This window comes from Puma concolor, chromosome A3, assembly GCF_028749965.1.
Source record: "Puma concolor isolate L17-30 chromosome A3, mPumCon1.1.hap2, whole genome shotgun sequence".
Classification (NCBI taxonomy): domain Eukaryota; kingdom Metazoa; phylum Chordata; class Mammalia; order Carnivora; family Felidae; genus Puma; species Puma concolor.
Window position 1 is genome coordinate 81,344,519 of NC_141669.1, and position 19,269 is coordinate 81,363,787.

The 19,269-nt window shown below is 40.4% G+C and overlaps 1 protein-coding gene across 5 annotated transcripts in view; it reads right to left on the reverse strand.

The window, feature by feature from the left end:
* Positions 1-19,269, reverse strand: part of AFF3 (ALF transcription elongation factor 3) — a 578,761-nt gene that overhangs the window by 446,307 nt on the left and 113,185 nt on the right. For 4 of the 5 annotated variants that reach the window (XM_086701326.1, XM_086701330.1, XM_086701329.1 and 1 more), the window contains exons 3-4: positions 2,980-3,054; positions 572-692 (exon numbers count right to left, since the gene is read on the reverse strand). In XM_086701326.1, coding sequence (XP_086557452.1) covers positions 572-692; positions 2,980-3,054 — 196 coding nt within the window. The remainder of the gene's footprint in view (positions 1-571; positions 693-2,979; positions 3,055-19,269) is intronic. The other variant, XM_086701328.1, reaches the window with a different exon arrangement.

Here is a 19,269-nt window from a genome sequence, read left to right on the forward strand (position 1 = left end):
TAAAGCTTAAAATGAACATGGGGCTAAATGTGCAAGAAGCCACCAGCCTAAACTATCCATAGTTCTGTGCAGCCTCAGATATTAGTGAAATCTTGGAAGACCTTTCATTTTGGAAGAGAAGCTGTATCTCTGACCTTTGGTATAAATGAGAAGCAATCCAGCAGCTTTTTTCTCATCACCCTATCAGGTACCCTGATTGCAGCATGACCCATGTGTGGCAAATGTTACCAAACCTCTTTATATTTCCTAATAGCTGAGAAAAAAACATAACAAGTGTCATTGACTTTGAAAATCAATGCAGAAATGAAGTCTATACTATTGATAAAAATCACAGCAAACAGCTCTCACTATTAAGCAAAAGTTATATTTTACTGAGGGAGCAGGCAGTCAAGTCGTGTGAACTCAACACCAAGATCTGTGATCTGAGAAGACCTCATTTTGAGCGGCTGAGCTGTCTTCCTGGGCTGACCAGGCAGAGAGCCAGCTGAAGTTTGGTTGGTCGACTCTTCCAATACAGACTGAAAGTAGAGGTACAAGTGAAGGTGAAGATGAACAACAGAAAACCATCTACCTTGTAGGGTTCACTGAAAAGGGAGTAACTCGAATTAAATGCGCCATCATCCTGCTGAGTTTCCTGATTTCTTCTTTCTCGTTCTTTCCTCCGTAACACATTTCTATCTGGTTCATAGACGCTGCATCAGGAGAAAGAAAAGAGAACAACCACATAGGAAAAAGTTAAAGGCTAAAGCCCAGTCAAACATTCCCCTGAGTGCAGAAGTCTGGGTCATGGACAAATGGTGATGATAAGAACATGGATCAGATTAAAGCCAGTCTAATCAAGCAGTATGAGCTTGGGTGTCTGATAATTACATTCTTTAGGAGCAAAAGAAAATCCTTAGGACAAGTTCCAACCAGTACTAGACCTCTCTGCCTGATATGTAAAACAGGAAATATCTAAGCAATTTTGACAGGAGAAGACTGAAAGTAATCTTAAGGCAGACAGTAATTACAGTGATGTGTAAATAGAAATTATGAGCATATTTCCTCTTAAGACATAGCCTCTGAGTGTTATATGGGAATGCTTCTGTTCTTGTCTTTCTTTCTTTTTCTTTTTTTTTTTTTTTTTTTTTTTTGCATGGCTGTGTTTCTGTAGTGATTCTTTCATTAACTAGCTCCCTAAAGAGCTGTTAAAACTCCATGCTGCAGTGGTTTTCACAGTTATGAGCCTTCTTCTGATCTCTGCTAATCAGTCAAGTCGTCAAACTACTACTGAATCAATTCTTCCTTCTGATATATTTGACACTATCACTCCTAACTATGAAAAATGTGCCAGGAGGAAGGGGTGCAGGCAACGAAGGGAGAGAACGGAAATTGAATTATGGTGTGTCATCAAGGATCTCAGCCTTTTTGTTAAAGAAAATTAATATCTATTCTCCCAAAATACAATTATGAAGTGACCAGACACCAGATAACTGGGAGGACGAAGGGAGTGTTCCTTCCCCCTCATAAGGAGGAAATAAAGGGGCTAATTCAACTAATAATAAGGAAGTGACCCGTTTACTGAAGGAAGGAAATACACATGTTTTTTTCAGCTTGGTACATAAAGTAAATCTGGCTCAGTGGAGACAACATACCTGACATGTCCCTCAGAATGAGCACTGTCTTCATTTCCTAGCAGAAGCATTTTAAGTGATCTTGTTCTGCTTAGAGCTCCCACTTGATCTAATGCACAGATGCCTGAGCTGGGAGCAAGGACAACCACCTACTGACTGTGGTTCTCCCATAACCAGCGACATGATGATGGGAAAGCCACACAACCTCTCTGCACCCCAGTGTCTTCATTATAAAACAGGGATGTTTCATGGCGTTGTAAGGTTTAAACGTGAAGGTAATCTACAAAATGGCTTTGGAATAGCTTTAGGTGCCCAAACTCCAATGTACTGCTTTTAAATGTTGTTAATAATGAAAGGATCTGTGGGTTCATAGAAATATATGAAAGAGTGAGATCCTGTTTTGTTTGGTTTTGTTTTAGCTGAATTGCTATCTTGAGTATAAGAGAATATTTGTGTCATGTAGCTATAGAGGACACAAATAAAATGATCATAAAATACATATTGCTTATCCTTCTAGCTCTGCCCGGGTGGATAGAATATACTTTAAATTCGCTAAGGGGCAATGCTAAATATGCTTTCAGCAAGGCTGGGAGAACACCTAAGGAATTTTATTTAAATTTAAGATTAGGAAATGTTAAAATACCCAGAACATATCACCTATTAGCATTTTAATTCATCTTTCGTACGTTACCCAAAGTTATTAGATTGGGGAGTCCAATCAGTGACCTTCACATAAATGGAGGCTGCAGCCACAGCCTTACCAAATGAGAGGCTCACAGCTCTGACACTGCGATCACTAAGAACTCTCTGGATGGCTATAGTGATAGTGACTGGCATAAGGAAGGCATAAGATGAAAATGACACTCTTATTCACAGAACCAGGCTTCAAGTTCAAAGAAGAGGCTATGATTGCCCTGCCCTGCTTGTGGACATTCGCAATATGAGACTGCAGCTTTCACAAACATTCCATGGATTTCAAATGGAGACTGCTCTGACAACACATGACTCATGCTGTAGATGGGCATGAAGTGAGCTTTAACCAAGGGGACAAATCGAGTTTTACTATGAACTTGCTAACTTTAGGACCCAAACCAGCATTTGGCAATCAGAAAAATAAGCTTGCATACCATGCACCGTACTTCTTCCCCTCTCCAGCACACACAGGTATCTGCGAAGCACCAACTATGCAGGACTCCATGCACAGAGACTTCCATAAACATGCTTGCTGCCCTCAGGCAAGGTCAAACCAACCAAACACACAAGACTGGTATGATGCATGAAGTGGCCTTATGTAACATGGAGCAGGCAGGTGGTCATTTAGGATGATTTCAGGACTTCTGAGAGGCCCCCATACCCAAAATAATACCTCCTACATCTGCTGGCTGACGACTGAAATTCCACAACTAGAGAGTCATTCCTCTGGCTTAAGATGTCTTCACCCCTGTAAAAAATGTAGACACCACAAGAAGGGGAAACACTTTAACCTGATCAGCCCTTGGTATCTGAATGTGTATGAGTTTGTCAGCATTTTTGCCAAAGGCCAATGGGAAAGGGCACAGGACATCAGGGTCCAAATATGAGGCATGACAAAAAAAAAAAAAAGGAGGGATGATGTAGAATATAGCAATGAAAACAAATTTATAAAACACTGCCTACTTTGCAACATGGCTTAGATGTTTAGCATTAGGCTGAAAGCAAAAATCAATTAGGCAGATATCAGACTTACTGTATTTTCCAGGGTCAGGGAGTAAACATCACTTAAAAATATGGAGAAGTTGGGAGGTGAGAGGCAAGCTGCTCCTCTTTAAACCTGCTTCATTCCCCAATCCATTTAAAGATAACCAAAAGCACTCCAACATGCACACCAGTGCTGGCTAAAGTTCTCTAATGAGGTTCTACCTGCATACCCAGCCTATAGCTTCTACTACTAAGAAAGACTGAACACCCTCAGGACCACCTACACATAGTCTACTAATAAAAATGCACTGGCCATTGGAGTGTGTGGGTGACTCAGTTGGTTGAGTCTCTGTCTGACTCTTGATTTCAGCTTAGGGCATGTTCTCATAGTTCATGAGGTTGAGCCTCACATCAGGCTCTGTGCTGGTAACATGGAGCCTGCTTGGGATTCATTCTCTCTCTCTTTCTCTCTCTCCCTCTCTCTGCCCTTCCCCTCACTCTCAAAATAAACAAATAAACAGTTTTTTAAAAATGCACTGGCCATCTTTCACAGGATAGCCATGATGCTTGTGCCATGCAATATCCTCCATGCCACCAGATGAAACCAGAATGATCAAAAATGACAATCATCCCCACCTTCTCCGGAAGAGAGCAAAGGAAACCCAAAAAGAGAGCTAATACGTCTTCAATGCTTTCCCTTTGGTTTCTCTTCCCCAGCCTCCACTGAACATTTATCCCTTCCTAATGGTGACCCTCCTGGTTCCTCATCCTTAACTAGAACCACAACCCTTACCTGTCATGTCAGGCCTAGGAAAATGTCACCTGCTTAATGCAAATGTCATTGTAGAGAAAGTCTGGACTTACATGCCCCATCTTTCTCTAAGTGTCTGAAATTTTATCTCTTTGGTCAACACTAAATGTTTAACTCATAAAGACAGTATCTTCTTGACAGTAAGTCCACCATTCCACTAATTACCAGTGAAATCTCTGTAGGTACTTACAATTCTGGAGAGTGCTTTTCTCTTGATTTCTCACCATTAAAACTTATCCCTCTTCCCTCCTCTGCCATTCAAACGATGTAAAGCCCATGTCATTTGCTTTAGAAGCAAAGGAACCTTTCCCCTGACATGCTGAAAGTCAGGTCATCTTCCCTGGGGATGGTCGACTAAAGTTGTAGAGAATTCTTATTCCTGGCATGCCAATAAATACATTAGACTCAGTAAGAGCTTCGTATCATGAGCTATGTTTTGTTATTGTTGTTGTTACTAGCAGATGGTAAAATCTCTATCATCTGTAAAGTTATTCCTTATTTCTGTGAAAATTGTAAGAATCACATTCCTCAAATGTATGTCACCAAATGTATTTATTTATTTTGTATGAAAGTGGAGGCAGCCAACTGCTACAGTATTATTTATTATATATTGCAAATGCATAACATTCCCAGAAAATGAAGCTTTTTAATCAACTACCTTTAAAAGACTAACTTATTTTTAGAATAAAAAAAATAGCCAGTGAAAAACATAGTAAAAACATTTCTGATCATTGCCCCTTATTTGTTTTTAATCTATAAAATGAGGTACGTATAGGGTTCAGGGCAAAGCCAATTACGCTGATTAGGGAGGAATAGAAGTCCAAACATGAAATTATCACCATTTCCAAAATTAATGTATCCTTGATCATATGGTAACAGTATGAAACTGAATAACAGCAATACCTTTGTGTCTGATAGTTTCTCCCTTCCACTGGGCTCAAAACATTTCACACATATGTCCCCTAATTATCCTTACAATGTCCCCTGGAGAAAGACAAGGATGGTAGATATTATTACTAGGCTACCTTTTTTAAAGATCAAGGGACTCAGGATAAGAGTTCAATCACCAAAACAATGTCATAAAGAAGACATCATGTAGAAGGGACAGCAATGTCAATCCGTAGAGGAGGGGCTACCCGGGAGCCAAGAGGTGGACACACTTCCTAAACCCTAATGTCTACAAGCCCAGTATTAGAAAACACTGAATGTTTCCCTCACAAAAGCAAAACAGGACAATGAAACATAGGGAAGCTACTTTCCATTCAGAAAGAACTAAAATGAGAATTCTGGAATAAAGGCTGGGTTGTTATAATTTTTTATAGTCCCAAAAAACGAAAGACAAAAATCAGTTTCTTTCCACAGTACACATGCCAAAAGGATATCCATGTAATACAGAAGAGTGGAATAAAGAACAGGTGAGTGAATTTAAAAATTATAGACTCAAAAGTAAGCCAGCAAAGGCTGCTCATCATTTTCCTCAGATCCTACCCATCCTTCAGCCTGCTCTGGTCTCTGCAGCCTTATTAGAGAGAAAGGTGCTGGAGCTGGGGGAGCTGCCCCCTCTGCTGAGCTCAAGTTTGACCCAGAAGGCGCAGCTGGCCAGGAGGGACTGACTCTCTTCCCTGTAGCACTGATCCATATGCAGCCTGTTCACATTCGAACAATCACTGCAAACAAACTGCATTTCCCATGGACGAGGCTTTCAGCCAAGGGGATATGTAGCTAATTACACCCCTTGGCTGGAATCATCATAGTGTTTTCTTCTTTAAAAAAAAAAAACAAAAAAACAAAAAACATTATCCTACCTACTGGTATGTCTCCAGAGTTGCGGTCTGGGAAACAAGTACATTCAAGGGGAAGAGAGGGAACAATCTCTCACCGATCTGAAGAAAGTTATCATGTTCTCCATGGTTAAAAAATATTCTCCTCTTCATACAGCAGAAATACAATTCACTTCAGTCCAAAAGCATTTCCTGAATGCCATGGTGTTAGATGCAGGGGAGACAATTAGGGCTGTGACTGGCCTTTCCTGCTGCTGAGAAGCTAATGGTTCAGAACACAAGGGGGAGAAGAGGGAAGGGCCCCATTCTATAAGTTTTTTTTTTTTTTAGAGAGAGAGAAAGGGAGCATGGATGAGTGGGGGAGAGGGGCAGAGGGGGAGAGAGAGAAGGGAGCGGGAGAGAGAGAGAGAGAAAGAGAGAATTTTATGCAGGCTCCACACTCAGTGCTGGGCAGGGGTCTATTCTAAGCAGAGAATGCTGACATCATGTGGCTAGGGCACTGCAGAAGGGAGCACAGGGAATCTGGAGTGCTTCCTGAAAGAGACTCCTTTGAGTTGGGTCTTGAGAAAAGGGCAGGTGGAGGACAGTGAAGGGAAGAAGGGCTTAAAAGTACAAGGTACATAAATTACTACTAAGTGGCCTTTGAGAGGGTTTGGAAGAGGTGACTCTTGCCCTCCCAACACCATCCTACTTCTTTATCCAGCTGGAATTCCACATTTAAAGTTTCATTTGTTTGGTTTGCTCCACTGCTACTCTGTCATTTCTACCTTACCCCAAACAAGTTTATCTGATCCCTTCCTGAAGCAGGTTTGGTTTGGAGTGAATAAATGAAGGGTGGATAAAGGGAAGAATACAGTTTGTATCAGGGTTGGCCTTGAACACCCTGACCACAGAGAAGACAACCTTTTCAATCGTGGGACGCTTAAAGTCCTTGGAAAACACGCTAACCTGCCCCTGGGGTGTGCACTGGCAGGCACAGGGGCAAATAGGAAGAAGAAAAGGCATTAAGTGGAGAGAAGAATGTTTCACAGAAACTCTCCTGATCTTTGGAGCAGTAGCATATACAACGGTGCATAATTAAAGAAACTTAATCAAATGCTGCAAAATAATAACTGCTTTACACTTAACGAGTCAAACTAATTATCATCTCTTGTTATTTATAAAGCAAATGATAGAAGATTAGTAATCCCTTAAGTCAGAGAAAAGCAAGATTACAGAAGTATACTTGCAAATTCCTTCCTTAATCTATAGACAGAGCTGGGAGACTGAAAGACAGGAAGGTAGTCAGAGAGTGCGCAGGTGAGAGAAGCAAGTCAGGCGGAGAAAAGGTGGGTTAGAATCAGAGCTTGGTGAAGAGGCAAGGATCCTCCAATGAGAGTTCTTCAAGGCCTTGAACTGTTGTAGCTGTGGTGCTGGCGCCAGGAGGTGGGGGGTGGGGAGGATGATGGTGGTAGTGGTGGTGATGATGGGGTTGGGGTGGTGATGAGGAGGTGGTAGGGGGTGAAAGGGTGATGGTGGTAGTGGTAGTGACAATGGGGTGAGTGGTGATGATGAGGTGGTGGGGGGAATGATGGTGATGGTGATAATGGGGGTGGGGGTGGTGATGATGGGGGTGGTGGGGGCGGTGGTAGTAAGAAGGGCTGTGGGGGAAGAGGAGGGGGGTGAGGTGTTGGGGGTGGTAATAATAATGATGGGGGTGTGGATCGGGGTGATCGTAGTAAGAAGGGGTGGGGGAAATGGGAAGGGATGGGGTGTTGAGGGAGCAGTAATGGGGAGCAGGGTGGTGATGGTGGTGGTAAGAGTGGTAGAGGTGGTGTGCTGGGAAGATGGGCTGGAGGGTGGTGGGAAGGGGTGGGGTGGGGTGGCAGAGGGTAGTGGTGGTGAGAATTGTGGGAGGTGGGCAGTTAAAGATCTGCTGAGGAGAGAGGACTGGTCAACGGTGCATACAATAAACCCTTAAATCCTGAAGAACATCACTCTGGCCTGCTCACTTATACTAGGCTTCTTTTTGACTCAAGTAATTTCAGTTCTCACACCTGTTCCCTCCATTTTCCCCAACAGCATTACACCACTAACTTGCCATCAGCTTTGTAAGTATGACCCGCAATATTATTTCTACCATAGGTACCTTGAAAAGGTCAGTCCAACCTTACTTGTTTGTCTCTGATCACAAAGGTGATTCAGAGACTCTCTTTGAGAGCATTTATAGATCTCTTCCTCAGGGCTGCCAATCTGTTCTACAAGAATGGGAGAAGAATTGAGGATGGTTTGTGCCATAATCACTTGTCCTATACGACAGCTTTGGTGAAACTAGGAAAGAGAAGGGAGTCACAAAAATAATGAACACCCACAGACAAATGTAGCCGACAAATATTCCAAAGAAAAATATCCTTTTGGGATAATCTATAACATCTTACCAAACCCACCAGGCCCATATTAAATTTTGCTAATAACAACAACTACCCTTTAATACTACATGCAGCCACTGCATGAAGCACTTTACATACATTATTTCACTGAGTAGTCTTCAAAACCCCAAGAGACATTATCCCCATCAACCACTGAAGAAACATGAGGCTCTAAGTTTAACTAACTTGTACAAGTCCCATAGCCAGTGAGCGACAATGTTGGGGTCTGAAGCCAGGCAGTCTGGCACCAGAGAATGAATTCTTACACTATGCTCCACTGGCTCCCCAGGGAACCTACTTACTGACAGACTTTGACAAATGGTATCCCCATCTTTTGCTAGTAACTGCCAGGCAGAAGGGTGTTAATTTTCATATCATGACAATTTGAGTTCATTCTTCTAAGATCTGCTAAGTTTCCTTGGTTGATAAGCATCAACTTTCAGAACTCTTGTAAAACTTATAAAATATAAGTGAGATAAGCAATTCAAATGAGTTACAACTAGCAATTAACTAATACACCAGTCCCTGAACTCTGTACAGTGAATTACTTAAAAACTGTGGAACACCATAATTAGTGCATTGTAATGGCACTAACAAAGACAAGCCGCTTCTGCACTACGGTACTGGACGCTCATCTGTTCTCTACTGACCATTTAGTGAGTCCTAACTCCATTTCTAACTCGGTGGAAATGATAACTGTTCCAAATCTCTCTTGTAAATACCCTCCAGTGAGTTTTTAGAGAGATGACAGATAAATGACAGCTTTGCATTTCCAAGGGTTAAATGCTTTTCCTGAGGGATCTTAAGTCTTGCTGCCATGAGAACAAGTGTCAGGTTCTAATGGAATCGTTCCATTATAAATAAACCAGCAGGTTGTATGATAAGCAGCTTTCAAAGAGGCTTTCCATATAGGATAAACAGAGAAGTTAATCTGAGTTTCTTAACAGGACCTTTTTCCTTTACAATATAAAAGTGCCTTGAGATGAAGCAATTACTCTGATTTACCATCTTCTCCTTGTTAGAATATAAAGATGCAGCAGAGCTTCACAAAAGCAGCAGTAACTTAACCAAATGAGACTCACCTGCAAAGTCCCTACTATGCTATTTCAAAGAGCTCACTTCTAGACAGCAGCAGCACAGAACAGCCATCAATCATGGGTGTCCATTATTAGAAGGATGCTTACTCCCAGGGCTTTTCATGTCAGAGCCAATAAATTACTTTTCCTCCACAAAATACCGTTACTTTTCATTTTCACTGTACAGTATAAGTTTCTAAACTTCCACTCCTAGGAATTTTATTTTATTTTATTTTTTTAATTTTTTAACGTTTTATTTATTTTTGAGACAGAGAGAGACAGAGCATGAACGGGGAGGGGCAGAGAGAGAGGGAGACACAGAATCGGAAGCAGGCTCCAGGCTCTGAGCCATCAGCCCAGAGCCCGACGCGGGGCTCGAACTCACGGACCGCGAGATCGTGACCTGAGCTGAAGTCGGACGCTCAACCGACTGAGCCACCCAGGCGCCCCACCTAGGAATTTTAATGCCATCTATAAGGAAGAGTCATATTTCACACCATGCCTATGTTTTAACCATGATGCCCTTCCATACAATCTCTGTGTAGCCACTCACGGTCATGGATGTGATCAGAGGGCAGAAGGGTGGCCAAGTCCTCTTATATAACTTCTTACTATCAGTTGGGTCAGGCTTTTGGACATAGAAAGTCCTGAGACCCTGTACATCAGCCATTAAAAAATGGCCCCTGTTCTTCCTGCTCAACTTCTTTTCTTCCCAGAACCACCAATGACATACACTATCTGGTTGAAATGGGATTTCTGAAAAGGAGCAAGAGTTAACTTGAGCCACTTCCATCTGTTGAGCTGAATTAATTTACCTGTGAGGTACAGAACTAGCCCCAGGCTAGAATGAAAACAAACAGAGCTAACTTTAAGGAAAGGAAGAATTAAAGGGATATGCATGTCCTCAAATACCTTCTGATGTCTAAGCAATCTGACAGATCAACCATTAGAGTCTTCCATGTAGGAAACACAAATGGCAACCACTATAATAGACCTATTAATTTATCTGAGAGGGAAAGAGACCTGTTTTGAAGATAAGAAGGACCTATTCTAGTACAGGGCAGTTTATGGGCTTAGCTAGAAGTCTTGGTGGGTAAAGGGAGGAGGGAAGAGGAATGTATGACAGAGACCCTCAGTATCTGAATGAGAACACAAAACCACTGAGAGGATGGAGCCTCTATGTCACGAGGAAATCAGATCCGGGGCATGAGACCTGGGCTCAGTTCCTCGGTCAAAGAGAAACAGAAGGCAACAGGCAAATGCTCCCTCAACTTCCCATCCTCCAACCTTTCTCACCTCACCGGCCACTTCAGACCTTACACCCTTTCCTCCTCACTGCTCTCAAAGGTGAGTCCTTTCTCCTCCCCAGGCTGACTCTCCCACTTGGACTCTGAAGCCTACTGCCCCCTCCCCACCTTCCCACAGATACCATTTTCTCCTACTTAGTCACCATCTTGGTTTCCACTGGGTTTTGTTTTTTTTTTCATCAGCTAATAAACCCATTCAAGGTCCTCCTATCTTCTAAAAAAGAAAATGACAAGTTCTCCCTGACCTTCTGTCCTCTTTTTGCTGTTGCTCTCCATCAGCAACCATTTTCTGCAGAGCCATCCACACTTGTCTCTCTCCAATTCCTGGTTTTTCTAAACCCATGTGATCTGGCTCTGCTCTTCACAGCAAGGTCACAACTCCCCCACTAGGCATCCACTCCCCAACCTCCCACACAGTCACCACTGCTTTAGAGAAACTTTGTTCCCTATGATCTGTGGAAATGTATACTCGTGATTCACCTCCTGGGCTACTCCTGAGTGTGCTGTGCATGTTTCTACTCCTCTGCCACTCCTTTAGAATTTGTTGCCACTCAGGGTTGTGGGTAAGACCTTGTGTCTAGGCCTGGTCTCTTCTCATGTGACAGTCTTCCTGGTGATATCATTCATATCCTTCCCTTCAGGTGCCATCTTTATACTGGTGACATGCAAGGCTCTAAAACTTATCTATATCTCTCTTCTCAGCTCCAGAACCAATTATGCAACCATCCACCAGACTTTCTCAAGTCATGTTTCCCACAGTTACACAGAGCCCAGAAAGTCTACACATGGGTCATTGCCACTCCCTGAACCCAGCCTCTGCCTCCATTCTGTTGCTTGTGTTGGTGGATGGCACCACTACCCACATAGCTGTTTGGGTCAGAAATATGAGCATCTAGTCAATCCCCAGGTCCTGTCAATATCACTCAAATTTGTCCAAAGTTCTCCTCCAAGCTGCCTCCCCAGTCTAGGCCACCACTGGCTCTCTCTCCTAGCCCACAGAGTGCATCCCAAAGGGTCTCCTGGTTGTTCTTCCTGTCATCTGTTCCTCCACACTAAAGTGGTGTTCCCTAAAATAGCAGTTTGATCAGTCACTGTTCTGCTCCACCCTCCCTTGGACAGAATCCAAATCTGGCATCCATGCCCTGCAGGGCTTGGTCCCTGTTTCTCTCTCCAGTGTTGGCCGAAATCTCCCCTAATCTCTATACTATGGCCTCTCTTTGAGCCCAGGGATATGTTTGCCACCTGCCTGCCTACCTCCTGATCCTGAAGCTCTCAATTTAGTGATGTTTCCTTCTCAGAAACATTCCCTGATGCCTTCAACAGACCCAAGTCCTGACCAGTCCTGACCTTCATGTGTCCTACATAGAACCCTACATTCTGCCCCCAATCACATTTCTTACACGAATTATCTAAATCCTCCATTACATGGTTAGCTCCACAGAGGAGGAACTGTGTCTACTTTCTGTAAAACTGTATTCCCAGAACCTAGAACCCTACCTAGCACAGGGTAGGCACTGAAAATAATACTGTAAAAATGACTTTAAATGACTGTAAAAATACACAATAAATGATTTTAAAAAAATTTTCCTTATTCCTCATCAAAATTAATCTGTATACATACCACAATTTGAAAAAACAGAATACAAATCCATTCAGATTCTGGGTCTTAAAATGTTCCTTCTGTTTGTAGAGCATAACAATGGGAATCATATTAATAGTAATAGTGGGCAACTGTTTGGTGCTGGAAAGTGGTGGTATTTTATTATCCCTCTCAACAAACCTGCTATGTAACCCTTATTTATGAAAAACACAGAATTGTAATAAATGAACATGCAAATATAAAAATGAAACAAAATCTGTGTGCCATAAACATTTTTCTCTTCATTTTACAGATAGATGCCTGTCTTCAATGGAGAAATGAGACTTGGAAAATTTAAATGACTTGCCTAAATAGTAACTGTTAGAATCAAATTCTAAGTTCCACAGAAGTCCTGGATATTAAAAAACTGAAGTGTTTTAAAAATATATTTTTTTATTCAAAAAATTTAATTAACACTTACTATAAACAAAACACCAGCTAGACACAAAAATATATCCATGGCCCTGCCTCGACAGAGACTCTCAGGGACATTTCTCTAACTTACCACCGTGAAAGTTCTATAGTCAATTAAGCTTGAGTTAGAGGAAGATGTTAAGAATTTTGAATTATTTGAACTCTATAGTTCTATAATTCATTAGGTGCTAGTGACAGTAAAGATGATTAATTCTAAATATCCATATAACACAGTGTCAGAAAACCAGGGGGTCTTCCTATGGTTGATGTATCATTCACAAGTTCCCAATTTTAATTAGACATGTAATCTATCATACAAATATTTTATTAGATCCCTAGAAGATTAGGCATATTATATATTATGGAGCTGCCTACACATGATGATAATTATCACCATTCTTTAAGAAATGTTGTAAAGGGGACACTCATACATATTCTGACAACATATTTGCTTCATGTTATCTTAAAATGTCTTTATCCCTCCTCCCCTTCTCCTTTCCTCTCTTCCCTCACTCCTTACTGTTTCTATCTCTTTTAATGTTTCCAATATACAACCGTAAACAAGAGAGTAAATCCAACGTCACAGGAAATATAGGCAACTCTGTGGTATTAAGATAAATTTATTGTGAAGAAAGCCTAGGAAGAAGGTTCTTCTTCCTCAAAATGTGCCCAGAACAAGGTTGGGCAGTTTGTGGCACATAATAGAAGAAAAGACTGGAGAATAAGCATTTGACTTCTCTCCTCATCTTGGTTCTCTGAAAATTCAAAATCAATTAGCCTCCTGCTGTGTCAGGAGGATTCTATTCTGTGGGTTTCCATCTTGATTGTCCAGCTTTCTGAGTCCCTAGGGGTCTCTTTCCACTAAATATTAGGGTCCACACCTCTCAGAATTAGCTGAGAACAATACCTGACTTACAATAGGCACTCAGCTACCATTTGTTGCTTGAAGGGATGGATGGCTGAATCACCAGTGTTCATTTTCACTCAACCCCTCTTTCACTGAGTAACCAATAAGAAAAAACAATACTGTAAGTAGACTTATCTGGTCTTCTCAGGACAGTAAACATATGCTATGATACATAAAGGCCTTTCAGGTACATTCTGAAAGCAGCAGCCTCAAAGAGTTAATAAAGCTAGGTTTTTTATCAAATAATTTTTTAAATGACTGGCATAAAGAAACATGGAAGTGTCATATTATCCCTTTGGAATTAAAAGTCTACATGCATTAATATAAGATACTGTAATATCTCAATGGGAAATCTACCTGAAAGTTATTGAACTTAAAGCTTTCTTGACTAAAAAGCTAATGATTCAGAGTCAACTTGGAATGATAGTAAAGGGAAGACATGGGGCACCTGGGTGGCTCACTCAGTTGAGTGTCCAACTTCAGCTCAGATCATGATCTCACAATTCATGAGTTTGAGCCCCAAGTTGGGCTCGCTGCTGTCAGCACAGAGCCAGCTTCAGATCCTCTGTCCTCTTCTCTCTCTACCCCTCCCTGCTCATGCTTTGTCTCTCAAAAATAAACAGAAAGAAAGAAAGAAAGAAAGAAAGAAAGAAAGAAAGAAAGAAAGAAAGAAAGAAAGAAAGAAAGAAAGAAAAGGGAAGACATAGCAAAACCTCCCATTGAACAAGAAGAATACTTCCTACCACTGGGGCTACAACTTCCAAGGATCCTCCACTACTTTCAAAGATATTAATATTGGGCCAAGAATGAGGAGACCCAGGTAACGTCCAGCCATAGACAGGTTAAGACCTATTTTATGCCTTAGCAGGATTAATAAAACCAATACATACACTGTTCACTGGTTGTAAGAAGCAAATGAAGTCACGAACGAAGAATTCCTTAAAAATGTTAAAGTGCTCTGCCAAGGTGAAATATTATTAATGCCTGGAAAGAAGGTGATTAAAATACCCACTATACAGAAAGAAACACCACTCCTTATCCATCACAGGCTGTCATTAAATATTGACTTTGACCCAAGGATTTCATATTTAGGAATATACCATTCATATTTAGGATGTCACTGCAGCATTATTTAAACTGCAAAACAAATTTAAAGTCAATTAAGTATCATTCTTTAGAGACTGGTTAAAATTTATGGTATTTCATACAATGGAAGACTATGCCACCATTGGATGGAGGGGATCTAATGAAAAGACATGGAAAAATATCTAAGACATACATATTAAGTGAAAAGAATAAGCTGTAGAAGAACATGGATGATATCTCTTTTACATAAAATAACATGTGTGCTTTTAAAGACATTTGAAAATCTTAAAATAGTTATCTCTGAAGTGAATGAAGTGGCAGGGGGTAGGAAGACTTCTGTATAGTTTGGATGTTTTACAAGCACATTACTTTTTTAATACAAAGCATTATATTTTTAAAATATTGACAGTTTTAATTTGCTTTCCCTTTCTGATCTATAAACATGCAAAATGTAAAGTTAAGGCAATGATTAGTAAATATAGCACAGGTTTATATGCGACTCTCTCCAAGGATCCGGGCCCCCTTACCAGTCCAAGCGTATTTTCTCCACACACACCCCCCACACCTCCTCCCCAAGGATGAACTAAATAGATCTCTCCACAAACCTAACCTGTAGACTTTAATTCAACCAAACTCCACATTGATCAAGGACTTTCTGAATCTGTCAACAATTACCCTGGACTTACACATACCAAACAAACAGACAAACAAATCACCATAGTCATCCTGCTAGCATCTACCTGCATTTACAGTTTCAGACAAATAATCTGCATAATCCCCAGGGATAACTCAGAAACACCAGGTCATTTGATACCAGGTATGGAAACATTTCTTTATGAACTCAACTTGCCCACAGCTCCAGAGAGATACAGAACCTCAATACGACAAATCTGAGTACAGAGGTGTCTGAGACTTTCAATTTATAGGAGAATAACAATTTACCTCAAAGGTAGAGGCAATAGGGGTGCCTGGGTGGCTCAGTCAGTTGAGCGTCCGACTTCAGCTCAGGTCACGATCTCACGGTTCGTGAGTTCGAGCCCCGCGTCAGGCTCTGGGCTGATGGCTCAGAGCCTGGAGCCTGCTTCTGATTCTGTCTCCCTCTCTCTCTGCCCCTCCCCCATTCATGCTCTGTCTCTCTCTGTCTCAAAAATAAATAAACATTAAAAAAAATAAATAAAAATAAAAATAAAAATAAAAAAAAGGTAGAGGCAATCTGCTGAATTGCCAAAGCCCTCCCAAGAACTCTGAATTCCACTCTCCTGGCTACAATTTGATTAATTGTCCATCCTGCTCCCTTGTCCACTCCATTCCCCTCCAAATCTCTCCTCTCTTATACTTGCATTAGCACTCTCTTGACTTTTTGTGTCAGAACTGTCTCCTCATCTCTCATCTAGTCTAACTTTGCTTGCTGTTTGAGAAATAGTATTTATTAACTATTTTTTTCAAGCTAGTAATAACGTTGGAATTTTAGATAAAAACGAATTGTTCTTCAGATTATAATACTCATTTCTTTCAAGCATTTATATTTTAAGCAGTCATCTCTGGCTAGTATTTACATCTTATAAAACAAGGAAATTATCATTAATAAATGTAATATCTCTTAATATTAATATTAGGCATATTATGTATTCTTAAACATTAAAGGCTATGACTAATAGCATCTTCTTATACTAGGAAAATATTGGTAATTCTGCAAATTCAATGTGCCATTTTCTATCACTGTCAATTATTTTATCAGGCTCATTAAACTCACAAGAGGATAAACAATAAATACATAACAATTGCACATCATCGTTAATAATTAAAGAAATGCAAAGAAAGCCAAAGTGAAACAATTTTTACCTATCCAATTAGAAAAATAATTTTAAGTGAGTTAAAAATTAATATTCAATTCTGGTAAGTGTTGGGTGACATGTGGCTGGAGGAAGCCTAGATCAGAACCAAGTTCCAGAAAACAATTCTGCATTTTGTAACACATATTCAGAACCTTGCTAATATCTCCCTAGGAATATGTCCAAAGGAAACTGTCAGAAACGCAGAGATTTACGTAGATGAATTTTCATCAGAGAATTGTATACAAGATGGGGAACTAGAAACAACCTGATGTGCAAAAGTCAGAAAATAATTAAATCATAATTTACTGTAGCCATTAAAACTCCTGTATTTCAATAATACTTAGTGATGCAGGAAATACTCATAATGTAATGTTAAATGGGAAAAAAAACCAGGATAAAAATTACATAAGCAAATGATCAAAGTTTTCTTAAATTATACAAAAGTGTGTGTGTGTACGCGCACACACATACATATATACGTAGAAAAAAATCTAAAAGAATACCAAGATGTTAATGTTGGTTATTCCTGAGAAACAGAAGAAATAAAATGTTCTTTTTCCTTTGTTTTTAGTTGGTATGTTTGACTCTTCACACTCTTCATACACATTAGGATGGCTACTCTAAAAAAAAGAAAATAACAAATGTTGGTGAGGGTGTGGAGAAACTGGAACCCCGTGCATGTTGTTGATGGGAATGTAAAATGGGTACAGCTTCATTAGAAAACAGTACGGCATTTTACCCCCCAGTGGATCTTGAGAAACTTAACAGAAGACCATGGGGGAAGGGATGGGGGAAAAAAAAGTTACAAACAGAGAGGGAGGGAGGCAAACCATAAAGGCCTCTTAAATACAGAGAAAAAGGTGACGGCTGATGGGAGGGTGGGGGAGAGGCGAAAGTGGGTGATGGGCATTGAGAAGGGCACTTGTTGGGATGAGCACTGGATGTTGTATGGAAGCCAGTCTGACAATAAATTATATTAAAAAATAAAAAAAAATTTAAAAATGAAGGTACACAGTTGTGATACTGAAAAAAAATAGTATGGCAGTTCCTCAAAAAGTTGAAAATAGAATTACAATATTTTGTAATTGAAAGCAAGGTCTCAAAGAGATATCTGTATACCCATGTTCGTAGCAGCATTAGTCATAACACCCGAGAGGTGGAAACAACCCAAATGACAAATGACTGGATAAACGATGTGGTGTATACATATCATGGAGTTTATCCAGCCTTATAAGGAAGCAATTCTGACACTCGACATATACAACAATGTTATCATCTAAACTGTGTCCCTCCTAAATTCATACACTGAAGCCTTAATGTCTAGTACCTCAAAATGTGACTATATTTGAAGGCAGGGCCTTTAAGGAGGTGATTCAATTAAAATGAGTCATTAGCATGGGTCCTAATTCAATTTGACTCGTGTTCTTATAAGAGAAGGAAATTTGGATTCACAAGAGGGACACCAGGGATGACTGTGCATAGGGAAAAGACCACGTGAAGAGGCCGTAAAACAGAAACCATTTGCAAGCTGAGGAGAGAGGCCTCAGAACAAACCAACCTGCTGACGTTTTGATCTTGGAATTCCAGCCTTCAGGACTGTGAGAAAACAAATTTCCGCTAAGCCACCCAGTCTGTGGTGTTTTGTTACATGATCCTAGCAAAGTAATACATACAACATGGAAGCCCTTGAGGATGTTATGCTAAGTGAATGAGCCAATCACAAAAAGACAAATACTGTATGATTCCACTTGTATGAAGTACCTAGAGTAGTCAAATTCAGAGATAGAAAGCAGAGGGTAGTTGCCAAAGGCTGGGGGAGGGACAAATGGTGAACTGTTCAATGGATATAGTTTCAGTTTTCCAAGATAGAAACAGTTCTGGAGATCTGCTGCACTTAACATTACCGAACTGTACACTTAAAAATGGTAAAAATGGTAGATTTATGTTACATGTATTTTACTACATAATCTAAGACAAAAGAAAGTAGCAATCTGACTTTTAAAAATTATTTCACAATTATAGATATTATACATATTTTATTAACATTTAAGATAACAAAATATTATCTATTTAATTCACGTCACCAGTTATTGATAGTAGAATAACAGTATTTTAGAAGTTCACCCTAATCTTGCTCCCATGCAGTCCTTCCCATCTGCAGTAAATAGCAACTGCATTCTTCCAATTGGCCAAAAACCCTTGGAATCTCCCTCATATAAGAAAGGGGAGGAAGCTAGAATGACCTATGCAATCCATGTGATGATGGGTTAGAGCTGGAGGCAACAGACTGAACTTAGCTTCAAATTAATATATATGCAAATGGAAACATATAGAGATATTTATAAATATGTGTGTATATATATGTATATATGTGTATGTGTGTGTGTGTGTGTGTGTGTGTGTGTGTGTGTGTGTGTGCATGCGTACCTTGCTCTGTCAGCTGAGTGGGCCCAGAAACATCAATACCCCAGTGGCAACAAGCATGGCTAGCATTCAGATCTTGGTTTCCAACACCATTGTCCAAAGAAAGGAACCAGGGCTACTTGAAGAAATGGCTCATTTTTGGACTAGCACACAAAATACACAAGATAGGGCAGAACCAACTTGTATCACTAGAAAGCAAGAACACTACCACCAATAATGGACATATGTCAAAGAGATATAGGAGCCAACTGAAAGAGTTTCCATTAGCCAAAGCTGGAGCAATTTGAATGA